The 20,562-nt window shown below is 48.1% G+C and overlaps 11 protein-coding genes across 11 annotated transcripts; 4 read left to right on the top strand and 7 right to left on the bottom strand.

The window, feature by feature from the left end:
• Positions 1-610: 610 nt before the first annotated feature.
• Positions 611-1,549, top strand: MGYG_08247 (AN1-type zinc finger protein 1; the record flags this gene model as incomplete). The annotated part of the gene is made up of 1 exon (XM_003169294.1): positions 611-1,549. One exon carries the CDS (start codon positions 611-613, stop codon positions 1,547-1,549), a length of 939 nt encoding a protein of 312 aa, XP_003169342.1.
• Positions 1,550-1,719: 170 nt separating this feature from the next.
• MGYG_08246 (thymidylate synthase) lies at positions 1,720-2,757 on the bottom strand (the record flags this gene model as incomplete). The annotated part of the gene is made up of 1 exon (XM_003169293.1): positions 1,720-2,757. One exon carries the CDS (start codon positions 2,755-2,757, stop codon positions 1,720-1,722), a length of 1,038 nt encoding a protein of 345 aa, XP_003169341.1.
• Positions 2,758-3,425: 668 nt separating this feature from the next.
• Positions 3,426-5,236, bottom strand: MGYG_08245 (choline dehydrogenase; the record flags this gene model as incomplete). The annotated part of the gene is made up of 2 exons (XM_003169292.1): positions 3,426-4,960; positions 5,017-5,236. 2 exons carry the CDS (start codon positions 5,234-5,236, stop codon positions 3,426-3,428), a joined length of 1,755 nt encoding a protein of 584 aa, XP_003169340.1.
• Positions 5,237-8,247: 3,011 nt separating this feature from the next.
• MGYG_08244 (hypothetical protein) lies at positions 8,248-9,330 on the top strand (the record flags this gene model as incomplete). Its single annotated transcript, XM_003169291.1, has 4 exons — positions 8,248-8,486; positions 8,512-8,719; positions 8,742-8,885; positions 8,911-9,330. The coding sequence occupies 4 exons, from the start codon at positions 8,248-8,250 to the stop codon at positions 9,328-9,330; spliced, it is 1,011 nt and encodes a 336-aa protein (XP_003169339.1).
• Positions 9,331-10,180: 850 nt separating this feature from the next.
• Positions 10,181-11,582, top strand: MGYG_08243 (aryl-alcohol dehydrogenase; the record flags this gene model as incomplete). The annotated part of the gene is made up of 5 exons (XM_003169290.1): positions 10,181-10,286; positions 10,351-10,673; positions 10,734-11,029; positions 11,085-11,235; positions 11,298-11,582. 5 exons carry the CDS (start codon positions 10,181-10,183, stop codon positions 11,580-11,582), a joined length of 1,161 nt encoding a protein of 386 aa, XP_003169338.1.
• Positions 11,583-12,044: 462 nt separating this feature from the next.
• MGYG_08242 (OrdB protein) lies at positions 12,045-12,833 on the bottom strand (the record flags this gene model as incomplete). Its single annotated transcript, XM_003169289.1, has 1 exon — positions 12,045-12,833. One exon carries the CDS (start codon positions 12,831-12,833, stop codon positions 12,045-12,047), a length of 789 nt encoding a protein of 262 aa, XP_003169337.1.
• Positions 12,834-13,556: 723 nt separating this feature from the next.
• Positions 13,557-14,117, bottom strand: MGYG_08241 (hypothetical protein; the record flags this gene model as incomplete). The annotated part of the gene is made up of 2 exons (XM_003169288.1): positions 13,557-13,987; positions 14,051-14,117. The coding sequence occupies 2 exons, from the start codon at positions 14,115-14,117 to the stop codon at positions 13,557-13,559; spliced, it is 498 nt and encodes a 165-aa protein (XP_003169336.1).
• A 252-nt stretch (positions 14,118-14,369) lies between these two features.
• Positions 14,370-14,811, bottom strand: MGYG_08240 (hypothetical protein; the record flags this gene model as incomplete). Its single annotated transcript, XM_003169287.1, has 3 exons — positions 14,370-14,436; positions 14,507-14,703; positions 14,743-14,811. The coding sequence occupies 3 exons, from the start codon at positions 14,809-14,811 to the stop codon at positions 14,370-14,372; spliced, it is 333 nt and encodes a 110-aa protein (XP_003169335.1).
• A 476-nt stretch (positions 14,812-15,287) lies between these two features.
• On the bottom strand, positions 15,288-16,301 carry MGYG_08239 (hydroxyacylglutathione hydrolase; the record flags this gene model as incomplete). The annotated part of the gene is made up of 2 exons (XM_003169286.1): positions 15,288-16,079; positions 16,146-16,301. 2 exons carry the CDS (start codon positions 16,299-16,301, stop codon positions 15,288-15,290), a joined length of 948 nt encoding a protein of 315 aa, XP_003169334.1.
• A 1,092-nt stretch (positions 16,302-17,393) lies between these two features.
• Positions 17,394-17,911, top strand: MGYG_08238 (hypothetical protein; the record flags this gene model as incomplete). Its single annotated transcript, XM_003169285.1, has 3 exons — positions 17,394-17,450; positions 17,622-17,690; positions 17,744-17,911. The coding sequence occupies 3 exons, from the start codon at positions 17,394-17,396 to the stop codon at positions 17,909-17,911; spliced, it is 294 nt and encodes a 97-aa protein (XP_003169333.1).
• Positions 17,912-18,104: 193 nt separating this feature from the next.
• On the bottom strand, positions 18,105-19,888 carry MGYG_08237 (queuine tRNA-ribosyltransferase; the record flags this gene model as incomplete). Its single annotated transcript, XM_003169284.1, has 8 exons — positions 18,105-18,288; positions 18,349-18,536; positions 18,597-18,674; positions 18,734-18,791; positions 18,862-19,182; positions 19,258-19,341; positions 19,457-19,707; positions 19,799-19,888. 8 exons carry the CDS (start codon positions 19,886-19,888, stop codon positions 18,105-18,107), a joined length of 1,254 nt encoding a protein of 417 aa, XP_003169332.1.
• Positions 19,889-20,562: the final 674 nt, after the last annotated feature.

Here is a 20,562-nt window from a genome sequence, read left to right as displayed (position 1 = left end):
TGTCTCGAGACTGATTAGTCCATATACCCCCTACTACATGTTGAAATACCAGTAAGACTTCAGAGCGTCCAGAAATACCCAAGCTGTACTATTCTATTCTTCTACCTTTAAACAGGAAAAAGATCGCCGCACATATTTATGTATATTTATATTTTATAATATACGCTAATATTCATAACTCTAGGACAAGCCTATACTTGTACAGAGCAATGGGTCTTATATTTATAAACCCTTTCAATCTTTTAATATCTAAGCCGCACGAAGGTGCATTTTTGTCGATTGTTGACTTTGGGGACCGTATCAAGATAGATTTTTGAGGCTGATACGAATAATACAAATACGAGCCAATGAAATCTGATTATAATGTAATTTATGGTACTGTGTCTCTGTTCCTTGATTACTAATTGCGGAACGGGGAATATTGAAACTCCGACGGAAGCGATAAGGATCAGCTGGAAGCTTCTTATCGCGATGACAAAAAAGCGACGTCAACAGGTTGCGGCCTTAGAGGTCACTTCTGTTTTATATTCTTCCTCCTTCGCTCACTAGACTCGTTATCCTAGATCCTATAGACTCGTTATCGGTTTCCTATCCACATATAGGCCTCACCATGTCGTCCTTATCTCCAGACCAGCATTCCTATACCCAGATGGCGGATCGGGACCTCGAAGACATCGGCAAACACTGCGAGTTTGAATTCTGTAGACAGCTGGATTTCCTTCCGTTCAGATGTGAATCGTGTAAGGGAACCTTCTGTCTTGACCACCGAACGGAAACGACCCATAAATGCCCCAAGGCTGGAGAATGGGCTGCTCGTCGACGAGCAGGACAGGGTACCGGCGAATCTGCGACTCTATCACCGAAACCTACGGTTTACAACTCTACACAGTGCTCTCACCCATCATGTAAGGCACTCATATATACGATGGCAAATGCCGGTGTCCACTGCCAGAACTGCAATAGGGAGTACTGTCTTTCACACCGAATGAGGGAGGACCATGACTGTAGCAACCTCACACCGCTAGGCGCTAGTCCGGCTTCAGTGGCCTTTGCATCTTCTGCGGATAAGGCGCGACAAGCATTCTCTCGCCTACGGAGCTGGGGTAAAGCCAAAACTTCAACTACTACTACTGCCGCTTCCCAGTCCTCAAAACCTAAAAAACCTTCAGCCGCATCACGAATGGCGCAGTTAAACGCCCTAAAGAAGAACGCAAAGGGCGACCCTAACTTGGACACATCCAAGCGGTTCTATCTTCACGTCGAGGCCTCTGCTGATACTACGACGGCTAAATACCCTACCGGAGATTTTTACTTTGACGTCGGATGGAGTGTTGGCAAGATATTAGACGATGCAGCGCGGAGGTTACAGGTACAGAATGTCAATAACCGTTCTGCTGGGGAAGAAAACCGGTTAAGGATATTCCACGTCGAGGGAGGCAAGCTGTTGGATTTCTCCAACAAGATTGGCAGCTGCTCCGTGTCCCAGGGTGATACCATTGTTCTTCTCAGAGGAGTCGGCCCGCCAGTTCCTGACTTGATTGAGATGTAGAACCATGATTTCCTTGCACTTAATAGAGCCTCTTCTTTTCGTACCTATACTTGCATTGGTGTTTGGGCGTGACAGGGCTTTATATGATAATATAATTCTAATGCGCATACAATCCATTCATAGCATATTATCCATGCTCTAATACCAAGAATTTTATGCATTCTATGTCATCATACGCTCATCTTCATCTTAATCAGCTTATGAGGTTTATAGTCCAGAACTTCAAAATCAGAGTCCTTCCAGCCATCCATCTCACCGGATCCCTGGTCAGTACGATTGATCTTAAGTGTAGGGAAATCGGTTGGTTCCCGGGTAAGCTGTTCTTGTAGAGCTTCGATATGGTCAAGGTACACATGTGCATCTCCCATGGTATGAATAAAAGTCCCGGGGTGCAAATCTGCTGCGTGAGCAAACATGTGCGTCAACAGCGCATATGATGCGATGTTGAAAGGCACTCCCAAACCCATGTCACACGACCTCTGGTATAACACACACGACAACGTGCCCTTCCCTCTCTCATCTCCTTCCTTCTGAGGGGGGAACGACACGTAGAACTGTGCGAACATATGGCACGGCGGGAGAGCCATCTTCTTCAGGTCGGCCGGGTTCCAGGCACTTAGAATGATACGCCTATCATATGGCGACTCCTTCAATTTCCTGACAACCTCAGCAACCTGATCGACTCCTTTCCCAGCATAATCTGTTTTTGCATCGACATACTCCGCACCAAAATGGCGCCATTGAAAACCATATACAGGCCCCAAATCACCAACTTCACGATGTGACAAGCCGACACTGTCAAGAAACTCTCGGCTGCCGTTGCCATCCCAGATCTTTATTCCAGCTTCACTTAGCGGCAGCGAAGATGTGCAACCTGACACAAACCACAGTAGCTCTGCGATAACTGCGCGTAGAAAGACGCGCTTGGTGGTCAGGAGGGGCAGAACGGGGACGGGATCTGGGTTTGACGGGTCAGACGACGGTTTGGAGAGCGAGAAGCGAAGCTGCGGTGGTGCGAAGATAGACCGAGTGCCTGTTCCTGTGCGGTCTGGACGATGCTCGCCTGTGCTGATAATAGTGCGGATGAGGTTGAGATATTGATGCTCTTCGTGAGTGGGGTCGTAAGCCGGTGTGGGTGAAGGCGAAGGTCCCTCTGGCTGTTGCGGCGCGTTGAGGGCAACGTTAGAATCTGATGGAGTGATATCCATGTTGCCGTTTGTCCTAATCACAGTATCCGTGTTTCCTTGTCGGTGTAGTAAGGACGTTTGTAGGTGTTGATGGTGGGGAGCGAAATATCAATATAACTATTTAATTAACTACCGACGTACTCGGACGAAGGTGGAAGTCCTTATAAATAATCAAGGTAAGGTTGTCCATAACAGGTTCCCCCTCTGGATAGCCGCGTATAAAGAGGAAACATCGTAATGGGTTCGACTGACGGAGAAAATAACATCTGATACTTGCTGGGCTTTTGCCAGAATGTGCTGGCAAGCCGGCGTTCCCGTATCTCGTCCCTAACTCGATATCGGTGCCAGGGGGATGGTGACGGTCGCGATTGGCCCAATCTTGCGAACCAGAGTCTCAGGAGCTTATCACCCATTGGACGCATGGCATGTTTTCCAAAAGATTGATCAACAAGAAATGAGTGATAACAACTCCTCGCCGTTAGTCTGAAAACGCTGACAGTATTATACACATTAGCCTGACGCGGCTGAGGAATATAAAATATCGTTGGATCGACTTTGTATAAGACAGAAGTTGAATTATTATTATCGCTTTCTTGAACAGTTCTTTGGCGCACACTACCTAATCGCGTCTATCTCACCCGATTACGCCGACAGTCCTAAAGATACTTCCTGTGCGGTTTCCAGGCTCTCTAGCTTCTATGCTTGCCTCCGCTCCGTGTGCGATCGGCCTGCTCAATGTCCCTTGCCGCTCTATGAGCTATGGCATAAACAACTCCCTGGGGATGACAAGTCGATGGAGTTGGAAAGGTGCTGGAACCAACCACGCGAATACCTCGTAGGCCCTTAAGCCTCCAGTTAGAGTCAAGTGCTTTACCCAGGGCTATAGTTCCTACAGGGTGGTGAAACGAGAATGATTGCTGCTGGATTGCCGCCCAGATATCCTCGTCAGTTGTCACATTCGATCCTGGGTACCATTCCCGTATAACTACAGACTTGAGCTCATCCGATGCCATGATCTCGCGAAGCTTCTTGTATGACCAGAGGACCGCTGCCTTGTCGGCATCAGAGCCATAGTAGTTGGAGAATATTAGAGGATCATCACGGTAATCGGCGGACTTCAGCGTTACGTAGCCAGGGGCTTCTGGCTGCACGAGACTTGCCCAACCTGTGATGACGCTAATATTTGGTGTGCCTGAGTGGAATGGTACCGTGCTAAATTCTATCAGGGCCTGTGGACGGTCTGCAGGGAGGGAGGTATAGTGCGTGCCATTCACATCCTTAAACACGGAGTCTGGGATACGGAATCCAGCATGCACAAACCCGTTGTTCCATCCTAATGGCCCGGATGCAGATTCTTTATACTGCTTCTCAGCTAATGCTTTCTGTGTGGCGTTTTGGAACCATTGCCATACGGTTAATACGTCGGGTGTAACCTCAGCCTCGATAATGGGGAACTGGTGATCATAGAGGTTGGTTCCAACTTCGGGTATATTAGCAACGATGGGGATACCCAATTCTAACAACCTCTTCTTTGGTCCAATACCAGAGAGCATTAACAGTTTTGGAGAGTTTATGGCGCCGGAGCTAATAATAATCTCTATAGCCTCCAGGGTTTTCTTTTTATTGGTCGAGGTATTAATATAGGTGACATTCACAGCTGTTTGCCCCGAGAATCCAATATTGTAGACCCAAGCATTGTGTATCAATTCCACGTTCTGTCGCCCTTGCATACGGGATCCAAACGTGTTTCGTGGGTACGATCTGGTACGATCAGAGACTCGAATTGTCGCCACACCCCTGTCGATCCCAATTCCGGTACCATCTGTCTGGTCTACTTCCCCCATATTAAGGCCACGCTCAACGGCCTTGACAAATGGTGCCTCGAAACCGGTTAAACCGCTCATGCGGCTGACTTCCAATGGGCCATCTCCATAACCTGTGGTATTGACAAATAGCTCATAGTCCGCGGGCTGATGGGTATAATGGGTGGTTGCTTTGAAGTCCTCAATCAGGGAGCCCCATGCTAGATTCGGATTTTTTGACACAGCTGCCCATTCATCAAAGACTGAAGCTGCACCGCGGCAGTATGCCATGCCGTTGACAGCTGAACCGCCCCCAAATCCGCGGCCCTGCCTTAGCCCCGGTGCTCGACCGCCCAAGTTGACATCTGGTTGTGAAGTATAGTTCCAAAAGTACTCGTGAATCAGGGGATAATAGGCGGGAACTATGTCTCAGTTATTAGAGATTTGACATTCGATCAGTTAGAGAGGGGCCAAATACCGCTGACCAGGTTCAAATGAATGGTCTCAGGTCCAGCTTCGAGAAGCACAATTTTTCTAAGCGGATTTCGAGAGAGCTTCTCTGCAAGCACAAAGCCCGCAGGTCCTCCGCCTACAATTATGTAGTCCGCCTTGCGTGAGGCAAAATCCTCAAGCGCTACCGTTGCTGAGGCCACGGCGAAGGCCAGCAAAATTTTGAGTAGAAATTGTGCGCTTCCCATTGCAGCCCAGTAGAAAAGTACTGTAGCGAAGCAGCTATTGACATACCAAGGTATCGTCGCCTTTGACTGGCGTATCTTGAAAATTATCTTCCATTCTCACCATGAAGGTAATTTTATACCCTATATATACTTCAACAAGCGGCTTACATTCTACTAGATTGGATATTTCGGGGAGTTGATTATATGCCGCCCTCACCCACGAGGCTACATCTAGTGCACGGCTAAATCCTAAGGGCGACAGTTAGCTTTCCCCGTAACTCTCTTTCTCGGGTACCGATCTGTTGCATCGGAAATTGGTTGTCGGGGATGGTTGGCGCTGCTAGAGTACCAAAGTGCAAGATATGGGAGATTCTGGCCGAAGGGGGCTTCCGCCAGTGAACATTCTATGCATAACGCCACGTTATTCGACCATATTTCTCCGAGATCACCGCCCCCGAAGGTGCATATTTAACGTGAGTTACCAGCATTACACCGCATGGCACGGCGCTGGGATTAAACAAAAATAGCATTGGTAACATTAGTTCCTTTTTAGGGATGTGGATGGTGCTAATGTAAGGGGTTTGAAACTAATATTGAACCACCATGTGTCCAAGGGATATACCTAGGTTTTAAGTCGTTATACTAGTTAGGTGGAAACCATGCGCTAAATAATTCTGAAAATTACGAATTGATAGTGGTATAGTAGCCTAAATTTTTAGACTTATGAATTGATATTATCAAGGCTAGGAGCAAGGGGTTGGAGTGGACATAAGCTCTATATATCTGTACATGATCAACAAGCCATTACATGACCAGCAAAACAGAACACTGTAAAAACACGCGATGCCTCATCATATACTCAGACACCTGATTCATCTAGCGGCCCAGCGGTGATATTTAAAGAATCATAATACTTATTCCACTGAGTGCAGCGACGAGCTAGTTCCGGCAACACGCCCGCTCGCCGTGCAAGCTGTTTAATCTCTTTTGGTTGTTCAATGTATTGCAGCGCAAGTCCACCGCTGGCGTGCCATGCGATATGGCAGTGCAGTAGCCAAGGCCCGGGGTTATCGATTTTAAAGGCAATCCACAGGTATCCTCCAATCGGGCAATTAGCGACATCCCTTCTCGGCGGATTGTCGAGCTGCGGAACTACATCGTGCGTAAATTCGCCTTTGCCCTGGGCGAGGACGACAAAGTCATGCCCGTGCAAATGGATGGGATGGACAGAACGTGGGATGGTTCTGGCTATCTCATCGGAAGCAGTGTGGTTGTTGACAATGGCGACATAGACCCATTCACCTGTCTCGTAGTCCAGGACGATTGGTTGGGTAGCGGGCGGAAACTCTGGTGTCTTGTCTATGGCGAGCTTTTTGATACTTGGAGATCCCCAGTCAATACTCATAGTTCTATTGGCGAGGACCCATTTGTGGATTCGGGAATCGGGGTCGGAGATGTTCGGATAGCCTTGCAAGCCAATCTTCAGGTAGTCTGCGGGTTCCATGCCATTCACTCGTTTTCCAACTTGTGCTGGAATGATGGGGACAAGATTCTGTGGCGCTGGGTCTTCGCAACCGAAGCCGTAATGTTGCTCATCCACACCCGGGGTATACGGATCACTTGTACTAGTATTATCATAACGAATGATACCAAGCTTAGATTCCCATGTATCGTCATCGCAGTAATTGGCGTGGATCCAAAAGTCTGACCCATGGGTGAAGGTCGCGTTGGCTTCAATAATGATATCGTACCGTTGCCCTAGAGAAATATTAGTTCATGTCCCTTGTCATTCTAGATTCGAAAAAGGGTGGTTACCTATGCCAAGGGTCAAAACATCGGTAGTATAGGGTTTAACTGGGACAAAATCGTTGGCGATGACAGTGAAATTGTGCCCATCGATCCAAAATTTATAGGTCAAAAGACTGCCAGTGTTCACAAGCCCCGTTCGAAAGTAGTTTCATGTCGTTGTTGCTTACCCGTACACCGGGGTCTTCGTTCATATCGCAGTCAAATATACCTTTTCCATTCATAATATTTGAATTTGGGATGGGTGCACGGGTTGTCAGAACCTCTATAGGAAACAAGGAGAACGCATCCTCATGGTACCAGTCACCCATAAGCAATGGGCCCAGGTCAACATCATAATTCATGCTGCTCGGGCCTCTGATTTGCATGGCCCCTGTGATTATTGTTAGCCGGGTAGTCACTGTAATAAAAGCTGGCGGGCACCGTACCAAAACCACCATTGGTGTCTATAGAACTAGGGTTAGCAACTTGGCAGCAGAGTGGTAGGAAAGGGAGGACGCACACTGCAAACTAAAATGAGAATGGTACCACGAAGTTCCATACTGCATAGCCTTGAATTCATAAACCTGCGAGGACCCTGGCTGCACAGGGGATTAGCGGCCTTAGAATATACAGTAAAAGGAGGGAGTAGGCGTACCGGGACAGGGCATTGAGTAACACCAGGGACTCCATCCTGCCAGTTAGTCAAAAGCTGACGGATACCGTGCCAATGAATAGCGCTTCCATTGCCATTTGTTAAATTGTTGTGGAGTGTGATTCCTAAGAGAACCGGTGAGAAATTGCAGCCCGTGAGAGATGACTAAAAAGGTGACTTACGAAGAGTATCACCCCAATCAGCCACGATGGTTGGACCAGGAAACTGCCCTATGTGAGAGAACCAGGTGAGCCGCTGTGATCCAGGGCCAGGTATGTTGCAGGCCTCCCACATGTACTAACCATTAATGACCACAGCGTCCTTAAGGTAGCCGTCAGGGGAGATGACCTGGTTGGAGACGGTCAAGTTGTACTGAGGAGACAATGTTAAAATCAACCAGCATAATCCTGGGAGAGAAGAGAAGAGGCTTACCTCCACAAGCTTGCCCCGGGGAGCTGTTTGGCCGTAGTCAGTATTGATATCAAAGCCCTTGCTCCAGCAATGCCGAGTCTCAGGGGTGTTGACACAGCCATGCGCTTCACTACTGCCCACCACCAACAGCAGGCTGAGACACCAGTTCCGGACCTGTCTAATGGTCAGCATCTTTCTCTCTCGCCTTCTCTTCTCTTGCAGGATACGAGCCAAGGGACGAAAATACTTCAAGAGCCATGCGGATCTCGATTGGAGATTCATTTATAAGAAGGATGATAAATGTCGGACCCCGACAAAGCTGCAGGGCCGTTTCGTGTTACTGCTCCCCAATATCGAAGGACTGCTGGCTATTCATTGGATAGCACGGCGTACGGGGCCCCGACGGCGTCGACATCTCTGGCTTTGAAGTCGCGAGATAGTTAAGGACCCATCCCGGTTCGAGGCTGAAGTGTCGGCAAAACTGTCTGTTCATCGGGATTGACAATGCACGAGAGATGTCTGGACAGCAATTCTCGCCCAGGATAGCTACCCTCGCTACGGGGAAGCCAGAGGAGAATAAAATGCGGCTAGAGGAGACCTGGCTGAGACGGCTGGCAGAGAAGAGAAGAATTTACCGGAGAAGCCAACACCATGTCCTCAAACACTTCTACCAAGCTCGAAACGCCCTTTACCACAGCTGCTATTGGCACTGATGTCGCATTCTGGCGGTCGTATATCGCGTCCCGCCCGACGCCCCCTGAAGACTTCTTCCAGTTCATCAACGCCTACCACGCGAGCCACGGCGATTCCACCTCTGCAGTGCACCTTTCTCCTCCCTTTCAAGGGGACTCCTGGGGAACCCTTCCACAGACGCGGTGCAGAGGGGTTGTCGAGCTACCTAGACAACATAGCGGTCCCCGCAGCGGAGTGGGAGAATGTGCAGCGACACAAGTGGAATTGCGGCCACCCGCTGCTCTTCAACAGCACGGAGGGGTTTGATTTCGAAGTGGTGCCCGTGGACCGACGGGCTGAGGGAGAGAAGACGACAGAGGTGATTGATCGCGAGTTCTGGGCGGAAGAATGGGACGTCGAGCGCACCAAGGCCTACATAGACTCAGTCTACCCCAACTACCGCACCGCGGCAGGGGAGAGGTACGCAGAGCTCGAGGCGATGCTTGAGGAGCTGCGGGAGGCGATGGGCGGCGGAAACTCCAGGAGAAAGGTCAGCTTCCCCGTCGTGCTGATTCTCGCGACGAGGAAGTAAAGTGTGCCATGGTAATCTCGGACGGGGGGAGATGCGGGTATGCGGTCAGCTACGAGATACTGGTTACTCTTCCGACGGGCTGTATCTCTCCGGCTTTTTCCATATTTAGTTAAGTAGTCGAGACTACAATATAGTGACAGTATGGAGTACATGGATGGCGACGATCTCGGGGAAGGCTCGCCCACTCGAATGTGGTAGAATAAATACATCCCTACTATGTAGTACCATGTAGTTATTATAAAGTTATGTAGAGACGATGTATGACATTTAGCTGCAACTCTGCCAGGGGTAACAACAAGTTAGTATCGGGGGAAGTAATAGTAAATTACACAGCCAAAGTAGACTTCCGTGGGCTTCAACCCCTGCTATACTGTTCCACAGCGGGTCACTCAGCGAAGTCCTACAATAACGAGGGAGGCGCGCTACTTAAGGCCTCCATATGTATGTGTATGCGTGCGGAGGCGCAACTGAGAGCTAAGTTGGGAAGCAGTTTTTGCTTTGTCTTGCTACCAACATCAGCCTTCCCTTGACCTCGACACAACCCCCAACCGACGGGGCTGAGATGTGCGCTATGTCGCCTGCATGCATCTCGGGGAGCGATGAAAGGCTAGGATTGTAGGCGTTAACTCCCCCTGCCGGTTCGTGAAAGCTGGTGTCTGATGGCTGGGGCCATGCTCAATATCGGACATTAGGGACTTAGGCAACTGGAATTAATGGAGATACAGGACTTAGCCAGACATGATTGGAAATATAGAAACCCGGGACATCTCGCTCAAATTCCTCGAAATTTCAACACGAACGACCGAACTACCCCGAAGACACAAATCCCTAAGAACAAACACTAAACACAATGGCTGGCCGCGCTGCTCCCCCACCCAAGAGCCTCTTGGGCAGGCACCGCCTCCTTGCCCCAACGGCGTCTGTCCGTGTTAGCCCAATCTCCCTAGGCGGCATGAGTAAGTCATGATACCTCGCGCTAAAAGGTAGCAACTATCACTACATATGGCTGACCTTGGGCAGGCTTAGGTGACACCTGGAAGGGAATGATGGGCGAATGCTCCAAGGAGACGGCCTTTGAGCTCCTGGATACCTACTATGACCTTGGAGGGAACTTTATTGATACCGCTAATGCATACCAAGGTGGCCAGAGCGAAGCCTGGATTGGTGAATGGCTTCAAAAATCTGGCCACCGCGATGAGATGGTCATTGCTACCAAATATACCTTGAGCCCAATGGCTGGTAAGCAAGTGCAACAGAGCAATTATGGTGGAACTGGCACCAAGAGCATGAATATCGCACTTGAGATGAGTCTCAAGAATCTCCAGACCAGCTACATTGATATTGTATGCTTATTCCCCCCCCCCCCTCCTTTACTATAATATGTGAATACTAATCTCTTAAAGTACTACGTCCATGCTTGGGACTATGCAACTCAGATCCCAGAGTTAATGCAATCCCTTAACAACCTGATCCGTCAGGGTAAAGTGTTATACCTAGGGATTAGTGACACCCCTGCCTGGGTGGTATCGAAGGCCAATGCCTACGCTCGCGAAAATGGCCTACGCCCATTCTCTGTTTACCAGGGTCGCTACTCTGCGTTGGTGCGCGATTTGGAGCGTGATATTATTCCCATGTGCCGCGACGAAGGCATGGCTATACACCCTTGGGGTGTGCTTGGTAGCGGTATGTACTTTTATATGTCTGCCTCCTCTAGGTGTTCGTTCATACTTACAGCCGTATATAGGATATATCAGATCACCCGATGTCCCTCCAAAGGTTGGAGGCCGCCAAACCCCCCACGTCATGACTGGCCGTGAAGAAAAAGTATCCGCTGTCTTAGACGTTATTGCAAAGCGCCATAACGTTCCTATTACTACTGTTGCCCTCTCATATGCTATGCAGAAGGTATTCTACTATCTATTCATACCGTTCTAGTACTATGTAAACTAATTATTTCGTTGCCATAGGCGCCATATATTTTCCCAATGGTTGGAGGCAACAATGTCGAGAATCTCAAGGCAAATGTCGAGGCCCTAGCTCTAGAGCTTACCCCTGAAGATATTGCAGAGATTAACAAGGCCTACGAGTTTGACCTTGGCTTCCCTCATAATTTCCTTAATGGGGCTGGATTCATGGGTGAAGGGCCTCAGCATGTTAGCTTCCTCAATGGCCTTGGCCATTTTGACTATGTAGCAGGTCCCAAGGCGGTCAAGCCCCACCAAGGAGAGCTTAACACTGCCTGGAAGACATAGATTATGAACATAGGGACAGACCTTGTTAATGGAATTTACCGTATGAATATATTCAGCAGATATGAAATTTGAATGCTCAATCAAACTTTCGCAACATAATTTCGTCTGGTAATTTTTTAATGTCAGCAGGATAGAAATAGTTTTGTCGGGTCGCTGGCTGATCCAAGAACTGCATGTCAAGGCTTACGCCTTCCTGCTAAAGGTATGAGTAAGAGTATTGCCAGTTTAATAATATGATTAGCGTTCTATTCACGTCACGTCTCCTGAGATGACTAACTCCTACCACCCATAATCGAATATGCCAATCATAAATGCGTTTCAAAGTTGGTATCTTTCTGCCGTGGGATAGTCGTTATATTAGATAAGTTGCCCAACTACTTATTTACAAACTTGCTTCTCATAAACCTAACCTATATTAATCCTGTAACTAACCACCATCGACACACGGTCTCCAGGCTAGCATCAAGGCCCCGATTTTGGAAGATAAGAGTGTAAACTTGGAAAGTAATGACTCAAAAGCCCAGATAATATACATAAGGGGGTCCCCGCAGGGAATTTTGCACTTCCTCCAGTATTTACTACGCTGACATTCCTCATATCATATCGATTGTCAGGATCGTTTGCTGCCTCAACCATTGCTCCAGCTAAACCCAGGTATGCGATGAAGGAGTTTTCCTCGTCAAAATCGAGCTTGTGGCCCCTCGCTTTATCCACAGCCAAACCACCTGGCTTTATGAAGATTGTTGAGATCCAATCTTCCTGGGAGCGGAGAAACTTCTCCTGTACTCTAAGGTCCTCGTAGACATAAGAGCCCGCCCGTATCATGATGGGGTGAAACCACCACGGCATCTTACGAGAAAGATGGGGATCAATTGTTGTGGATGACAAAACGACCAACTTCGGCATGATCGGAGACGGGTCGGTTTCCGTTTTAATTCCTTTGAGTGCAGTGATGAGACTGCGGGCGGTATCCTGGGCAACGCAGCAGCCAGGCAGGTTTTCGTTCATAGTGACAACGAGGAAAGCAGCTCGACAATTGCGAACACATTGGGCCAGTAATTCAACATTGTGGACTCCTCCTTCAAAGACTTCCACCCGGTCGTTTCCCACCACTTCAGGTAATTTGTGATGAAGCTTGGCCTTGTTGCGACAATATGCGTGAATTCTGGTATCTGAAGACTGGAGGAGGACTTGAACGAGAGAACTACCGCAGTTGCCAGTGACACCGAGTACTGCGTAAGTTGAAACCATTTTTCAAGTAGATTTGCCGTTTTCTCTACCTCTCATGAAACATCCGCTCACTACACCTTATTTATAAACGCTTCGTTCACTGCTAAAAGACAGGGTATAGAAACTCCTGCGGAGCGCCTAAATATTCTTTCCTTCCATATTTCGAGAGGAGTCCCGGAAGCCTTGCTGGAGTATCGGAATCCGAGTGCGAGTGGGTAGGTGAATTGGGTTAATTGAGCTAATGATCTCGTTAGTTACAACCCAGCCCACGCTTACCAAGCTTTGCGGCCGCTAACGCTAGCCGTGTGCTCACTCATTGGCGAGAGGCTCGGGGATCGGCCTCAGGGATCGGGGCTCGTGGCTCGGTAGTTAGCCAAGCCAACTGCATCCCCGGCCGCCAAGCTGAGATTTATCTCGAAAACGTTAGCATCGCGCAGGGCTTTCCCCGAACAACTGCTAGAATGCGAAAAGATTGCGGCGTAAGATGAGAAAAATAAAATACAAGGCAACATGCTTAATCAGACGGTGAAGGCGTGCGAGGCCGGGACCTTTACTAAACAACAATGGGTGACGGCAGACTTTTACATGATAGGTAAATTTACGTAGTTAATCCCATACTAACTCGTTCGTTAGGTATTATTATGTATTCACTATACTTGGATGACCGAGGTACAGCATCAGTCTTCATTGTACTATCCTGACACAAAGTATCTCCCGGCCCATAGTATATCTCACAGCATCGGTTTAGATCTGGTTCAACATACCCCATATGCCTATAATTGCCCCTGTCAGAGGAAAGAGAGCCCGTGTGGTATGCATCGCTGTCCATGTGGTGACCAGAGCCAGTGCCTCATCCCATTCTACTACCTGCCCGGCTTTACACGCCTCCTGGGCTGCATTTAGGGTATTAATTATCGGCTGAATAATGGTCCAGGTAAACGGGAGCATCGTAAGTGTCGTCAGGGCAGCAGCTGCAAATACGCCCCACGGGCGGCCGGCGGAACGTTTGCGGAATGCCGCATATGCGTACAGGCCGCATGTCGCGATAGAAATACCAGGAAGAACTCGGTGCCCATAGTGGTACACACGGACCCACTGATTGATCAGTTGTGAAGGCTGGTCCGTAGTGTCGATGAGGACGGGAATTGCCAGCATCGAGATATTCATCATGGCCCCTGAGGACACAGCGGGTCAGATTAGCTCAAAAATGGGTCGTTGGACGAGAAGCAATAATGTACCTGCTAGGAAGCTGCCGGTCACCACAGCAGTCGCCTCAGGCCGAATCACGGAAGATGAATGCGGCATCTTTAGGATAAGAACGCAGACAGGTTTAGTTGGTCTCTCAAAAATGAATGTATTTGTACTGACTGAATGAACAGAGAATTCGCCTTTTTTCACTGGGCACTATATAGTAGATCCATCGGATAATCCTCAATTTAACAATGGCACCACCAGCGGAATTGCAAGGAGCTAGTTTCTTCTTCCGGTGGATAACTTCATCCCGAACAGCGGAGAGCAAGCGCTGCTCCGTGCCAATATTCCGAATATGCGCGTCCACTAGCCCGTGAAACTGTCGGTTTCTACTCGGTCCTTTACAAAATCTTCAACCCATCCAATCGTCATCCTAGGACTAAGTAAATATCTCCTTCCTCAATTCACCTGGTTAAATCCAACGAGCAAGATAAGAAACTTACATGCTCCTTTTCGTATCTGCAAAATTCTCATGATCGCCCATCAATTTCTCTTTATACCATGGATCTTGCTTCATCCTTTTATAGTCATCAAGACTTTTGAATATGGCCTGACTAAAGCAATCGATATCGGTCACATTTGAGAATTGCGGGTCGTAAAGCTTGGCCATTAGTGCCCGCGTGGCGCTCGTGTTGTGGATCTTTATTCCCAGGCTTGCGATAACCGCATATAGTCAAGCAGAGAAATTTCCCATCCGATGGTTTGGAATCTGCGGCATCTTGGGGCGGGGATTCCATGGCGAAAGCAGAAATAAAAGCGGAGCTCTTGATTTGTCCTTTTGTTTGACTCCCAGGGGGGAATAAGCTGGATCTTGCATGAAGAAACAAGAGTTGCGACGAAGGAGATTAAAAAGGATAGATCTAAGACGGGGTGTAAAGAGCAAAACAATGTCCCGAGGCTTCAGCTCCTTTGCCGTAGCGCTGACCGAGAATTAGGGCTTCGGGAAGGGATTTTGCTATCGTTGCCTCGGGCTGGTAGCCAAATCCCGAGGAAAGGGGGGCCATTCCTTTCGGAGTAATAGTGCAGCGTGGGTGACCTGTCCTCCGACGCTAGAAGAACTACAGCTATAGCATACTCAGGTAGCGAGACAAGTCGGTGGTTTGGTATTTCACGATCCAACATGGTCGTTGAACAAGTATGAGGATGGAGATAGCTTAGTCATAGACTAACGCTCCAATTTGGCCAACGTAAAAAAATCGCCAACGTCGTTTGAATAACTGCTAGCTAGTCGACACGAAACCACTTCTTCTCTCCAGCCCTAATTTCAAAAGCTACCCTTCCATCTTCTGCTAACTTCCTGAGGACTTCGTCTATGAATGGCTCTAGAGCCTTTTCTCTTAACTGTTTTGCCAGATTCTCGCCGTATATGGCTAACACCAGTTCTTTGAGAGTCGCGCTACCGATCTTCCGCCGTCCTACACTAACTTCCTGGCGCTTAATGGAAGCCAAGGTTTCCAACACCCGCTGTTCGCGCTTCTGCTTCTGCGCTAGCTCACCTGCAATCTTGGTAGGAAGATTTTTGATCACCTCACCATGTGCGGGGTACCCTGTAGAGCAGTTATGCGCAAGCATCTTGCGTAGAGACGACATATAGATGCTGAGTTCTTCCACTGCGCTGGTGCCGTGGCCGAGGATATTGTCCCCTGTGAACATGGCATTCTCCTCTTCAAGGATGAAGCACGTGTGGTCATGGGAGTGGCCCGGAGAATGTACCGCGCGAATCGTGGCCCCCTCCACCCGAAACACCTCACCGTCCGCAATTGGCTGTTGGTTCTTGCCCGGGGAATTTATGTAAATTGCCTTTGAGAGGTCGGGGTAGAGGCGCAGGAGATCGGGAACACCGCCGATGTGATCGCCGTGCCAGTGGGTTAATAACACATGGGATAGGAAGATCGAGTACTTCGCCATGGTGGAGGAGACCAGCTCCGCCCATTCAGGGATCCCTTGGCCGGTGTCAATGATCAGCCGCTGTCGACCTGTGCCGACAATATAGGTGTTTGTGCCCTGAAGCGTGAACTAGGTGATCATTAGGTTCTGAACTCATAACGCCAGCAACCTGCACTCTCGGATCATGCACTTTACCTGTCCTGCATTTTGGCCAAGTATGCGCACCACGCGAGGGCTAAGCTGCTCTACATCCGCCAAATCTGGCAGACGTGACTGTTGTGCAGCGAGATAGTCATTGAAAACGCAAATATTTAGGGCCTTGTTGATTTGGCGGTAGCCTCCCTGGCCCATGTTGAAATATCTAGAGAATATTCACTCTCCGGGGAAAAGTGGAAGTAGGTGACACTTGGGGGATAAATGTGCTGAGCGGGATAATATCATGAAGCGGACTCGGCCATTTCTTGACCTGATAAGCCAAGTCTGTCTAAGTAGCATAATACCTCGACGGGGCGGGTTTCGATCCGAGTTCCACGCCCTTTCATCCCCGAGCGTGTCCCAACCCCGAAGACCTCGAGGCTCAGCCTCACTACGGAAGTTGTGTACTCTGCAGCGAGCTGACAGCTGCGGATACCGAGCTAATCCTTCGGGAATAGCCTCCACTACGGGCCCGTCTACCCTCCACGCAAACCTCAGTAGGCCTGATTGGAAGGAATATCCGATGGATAGCATACCAAGCTTCACCCAAAAAGGGCTTGATTTCCATTCCATTCACGCACTATCCTATTTCACGAAACCTATCCTCGGCGGGCCCTAGGACATCGTGGATTCCCCTATCTCGGGTTGGGACTATCTACATACTGTAATAGTAACCCAGGGAATGGTAAGGATCCGAAATAACAAACCTACTAATAAGTGCAGCACAGTTTGGATGATAATAACATCTTATCTTATCAGATTAGATGGTCAAACCAGATTAGGTTCGTCAACGAACCTTAATTGCATTAGAGTTAGGAAGCAAAATGGCGAGTGAATCCCTCTTACATGCTCCGCTTGCTGATCGGTGTAGGGGTCTTACAGGTCTCAGTAACCGTGAAAGAGCTACAAAGGTCTAACCTAAGAGTATAGAGTTTGTTTTTTAAAAGCTAATTTGTATATGCGATAACTTGCTTTGGCATTGAGTAACCCTGAGTGGTCATGTCGCAGGTGGCAACTGTGACTGTAGTACAGCAGGGCAATGTGAGGAGATCGGGGATGGAACATGGCATTGCACTGAAGGGCACCCTGTGGTAGCGTAGTGCAGCCCATGAATTTCCCTCCAGGTTTCGGTGGCCACAGTGTACTCATCACATTAGCGCTAAAGGCAATGGCTATAAAGCTCTAACCCTTCCCTTTACAAGAATGTTTTTAAAGGCCCCAAACCCAAGCAAGAAAAAGCTCGTCAACATGAAATTTACCGCTTTCCTCATTGCTATCGCCGCCTTTTCTGGAGTGACAATGGCCGTAAGTTGCTATCCTGGGGAGTGAGATCCATTCTCGGAATATATATAGAGAGACCTGGTAGCTGACCGGGTACTCAATGCGCCCGAGTTTAGGATTACAACACGGTAAGCAGCAATCGACCTTTGCATTGAAAGGGCATATGTTGCTTCAATACTGATACGTATTGTATAGTACAAACGCTGTATTGTGGATCACTGTGCTGGTCCTGGTGCAACTGGCGAAGCCACGGCATTTTGCATGGTAAATACTCTCTCTCCCTCAATTCGAAACACTTGGCTAATACTTTCTTGTAGCTGAGATGTGCCAAAGAGGTGAATTACACGAATATTCCGTCGTTCATGACGAGGTGGCACGCTAATAAAGAATTGCTTATAGAACTAATGAGAGCAATGAATGTCCAATATCATCGCTTTGCTCAAGTTGGTTATTCGCTGCTGAGGAATCTCTGGACGCTCTTATAGATTTCAGCTCTCAGATATTGGGTATCAACTATATATCCGTATTCAGAAGGGTCTGGTATAGATGTTCCAACGTGTGTGTATAATAAAGTGAATGAAGGGCGATAGACAGCAACTAGCATTAAAACGCTTTGCATTTCCAAAATGTCAGCAGTGTATATGTTGAGCTAAAGGATATTAAGTGTTCAAACCCATTCTATTCCATTAAATCCACTCCAACTCCACGGAGTGCAACGACTGCCCATTGAGGTATCTCTGATTTCTCCCCGTATAAGTTTCCGAAGAACTCTTTTAAAAACTGAGGATATCTATCTTCTAGAATTGCCTGTCTAGCCGAGTCCATTAATGCAAGTAGATAATGAACGTTATGCATGGTTATACTGTTAGGGTAGTTAGTAAGAAGCACAAAGGGAAAAAAGAAGAATATGTTGCACACGTACAAGTGTGCTCCAACGGTCTCTTTTGCCGCAAGGTGGTGCAGATATGCTCGAGTAATACCAAGCCCGCCTTGCTCTTTAGGCCGACAGGTCTTGCATTGGCAGTTTTCATCTATCGGTCTAAAATCACGGGAAAACCCGGCACGTCGAAGGCCCAAAGTACCGTAAGGTGTCAAGGCGTTCCCAAAACGCTGCATCCTGAGTCAGTTTTGCTGTAGATCTCACGGGAAAATAAAAAATGCGTGTCTTACAGCTGTCCGAGTTGGGAACACGCAGTCAAACATGTCGGCACCTAGAGCAACAGCTACTACTAGATCTTCTTGGTATCCCTGAAAGACGTTAGACAGAAGTTACCTTGGGGTTGTCAAAAAACCGGAAAAACACTTACCACACCCATAACATATCGAGGCTTATTTGTCGGTAACATATCAGTACAAGCGTCAACCCTGTTCATATCCCCTAGTTAGATGGGCCATCATCACATCTAAGACAAAGTTGACGACGGGGCAATCGAACACTTTACAGAATTCATCTTTCGCCTCCCCTCCAGACAGCCCGCCAATTGCGATTCCGGGCGTATCCCGTGCCACCATTTCCTCGCAGCACTGACGGCGCATTTCCAGGTCAAGTCCTCCCTGGATTATACAGAAAAGGTTTTGTCTTTCAGGGTATTTATGTGCATCTATGCACCTGTCCAGCCATCGTACCGATCTTTCCATTGCCTCTTGCATCCTTGCATGATCCGGGGATGTCGTAGCAATGACATCATCTAATTGCATGATTATGTCCGAGCCTATTGAGTTCTGTAGAGATATAGAGTGTTCAGGTGTGAGTAACCTATCCAGTCGATCAGCGCTCATCCAACGAGACAGAAGTCTCTAGAAGTTCAACGGGTGAAGTGCAAGGGCGTACATTGGTGATCCATCGTGCGGACTTAGGAATCGTACACCCTCTTCTGTTACTTGTGCAAGCTTTAAGAGAGACACCATCTGGAAGCTATACAAAAGATGGCAAAACATGTTAGTCATGCAAGATTTCAAGGTAGGGTCCGGCCCGAATTCCCTGTATCGGCAGAGTAAGATAGATGATATCCAAGAAGACATAAACCTACCCACCACTATCGGTCAAAATATTGCCATTCCACCCTTGAAACTTATGCGCTCCCCCGACTTCATCTAGCACGGCTTGTCCTGGCTTAAGACCCAAATGATACGTGTTATTCAGGCAAAGTTTACACCCTGTCTGTGCTAGTTGGTCCGGTGTTAGGCCTTTTAATGATGCCTGGGTTGCAACAGGCATGAAAATCGGGAGTTTGACGGGCCCGTGGGGGAGGTGGAGGGTACTCGCGCGGGCTTTCGTGGTCTACGGACATGTGAACTACTTAGCAAATGCGCAGTTTAAGAGTTGGTACACTACAAAAAGAATTACACCAAAAGACAGGTGTATAACTTACGGAGCATTTGGATTCAAGATCAAATGTTAATGCTGAAGGCATCGATCTTCTGGCCTTCCCTTCTGTGGTGGTGGCAGTCGATAAAGCCATCGCGACTTGACCATGCGGCTCAAGCAAAGCACTTTTCTTCGATAGTGGCAAGAACACGGTGGACTTAGTAGCGGGGCGTATGCGCCGTATATATCTCATTGATAGTAGTCAGTATATATGTTCGTGAATGCGCGGTTAACCCAGTCAACTTCAAACTCCAGCTCATTGATTAAATTCAGACCGAAGCTTTTTTAACAAAATATTTGTTTCTGCCGCATTCTGGGCCTTCTTATCTCCACGTGACTTGTGCGTTTTCATGCACAGATTTATGCTCACCTTTTTTAATGCTTTGGATGATATTCCGCGAATATATTAAACGTAGCGATTCGTTAGAAGAAAGATGTGTATTGTGGCCATCTATACTAAACAATACTTATCTCGGACTGGTAGTCAGTCTTCCAGCCGACATCTAACCAGTAGTTTTGCCTTGACCCGCCTTCAGAATAATTGATAGATGCATCCGGAAAACCCCAAAACTCACCAATAAAGTGAAAAATATCCCTAAAAAATACCTAACTATATCATCGAGGCCAAAATCCTAACACAAAGAAATTCATTAAGTTCGTAGGTTGTGATCCAGTCGTTGCATGTTGGGGTAACCGCAACAGAGGCGAGAAGATATAGGGCGTCTCTTGCTTCGAGGATACAGGTCCCATATAAATCGACTAGGATCG

The sequence above is a fragment of the Nannizzia gypsea genome, genomic scaffold, assembly GCF_000150975.2.
Source record: "Nannizzia gypsea CBS 118893 supercont1.9 genomic scaffold, whole genome shotgun sequence".
NCBI lineage: Eukaryota > Fungi > Ascomycota > Eurotiomycetes > Onygenales > Arthrodermataceae > Nannizzia > Nannizzia gypsea.
The sequence above is the reverse complement of the archived record's forward strand: the minus strand, read 5'-3'. Positions and strand labels throughout refer to the sequence as shown.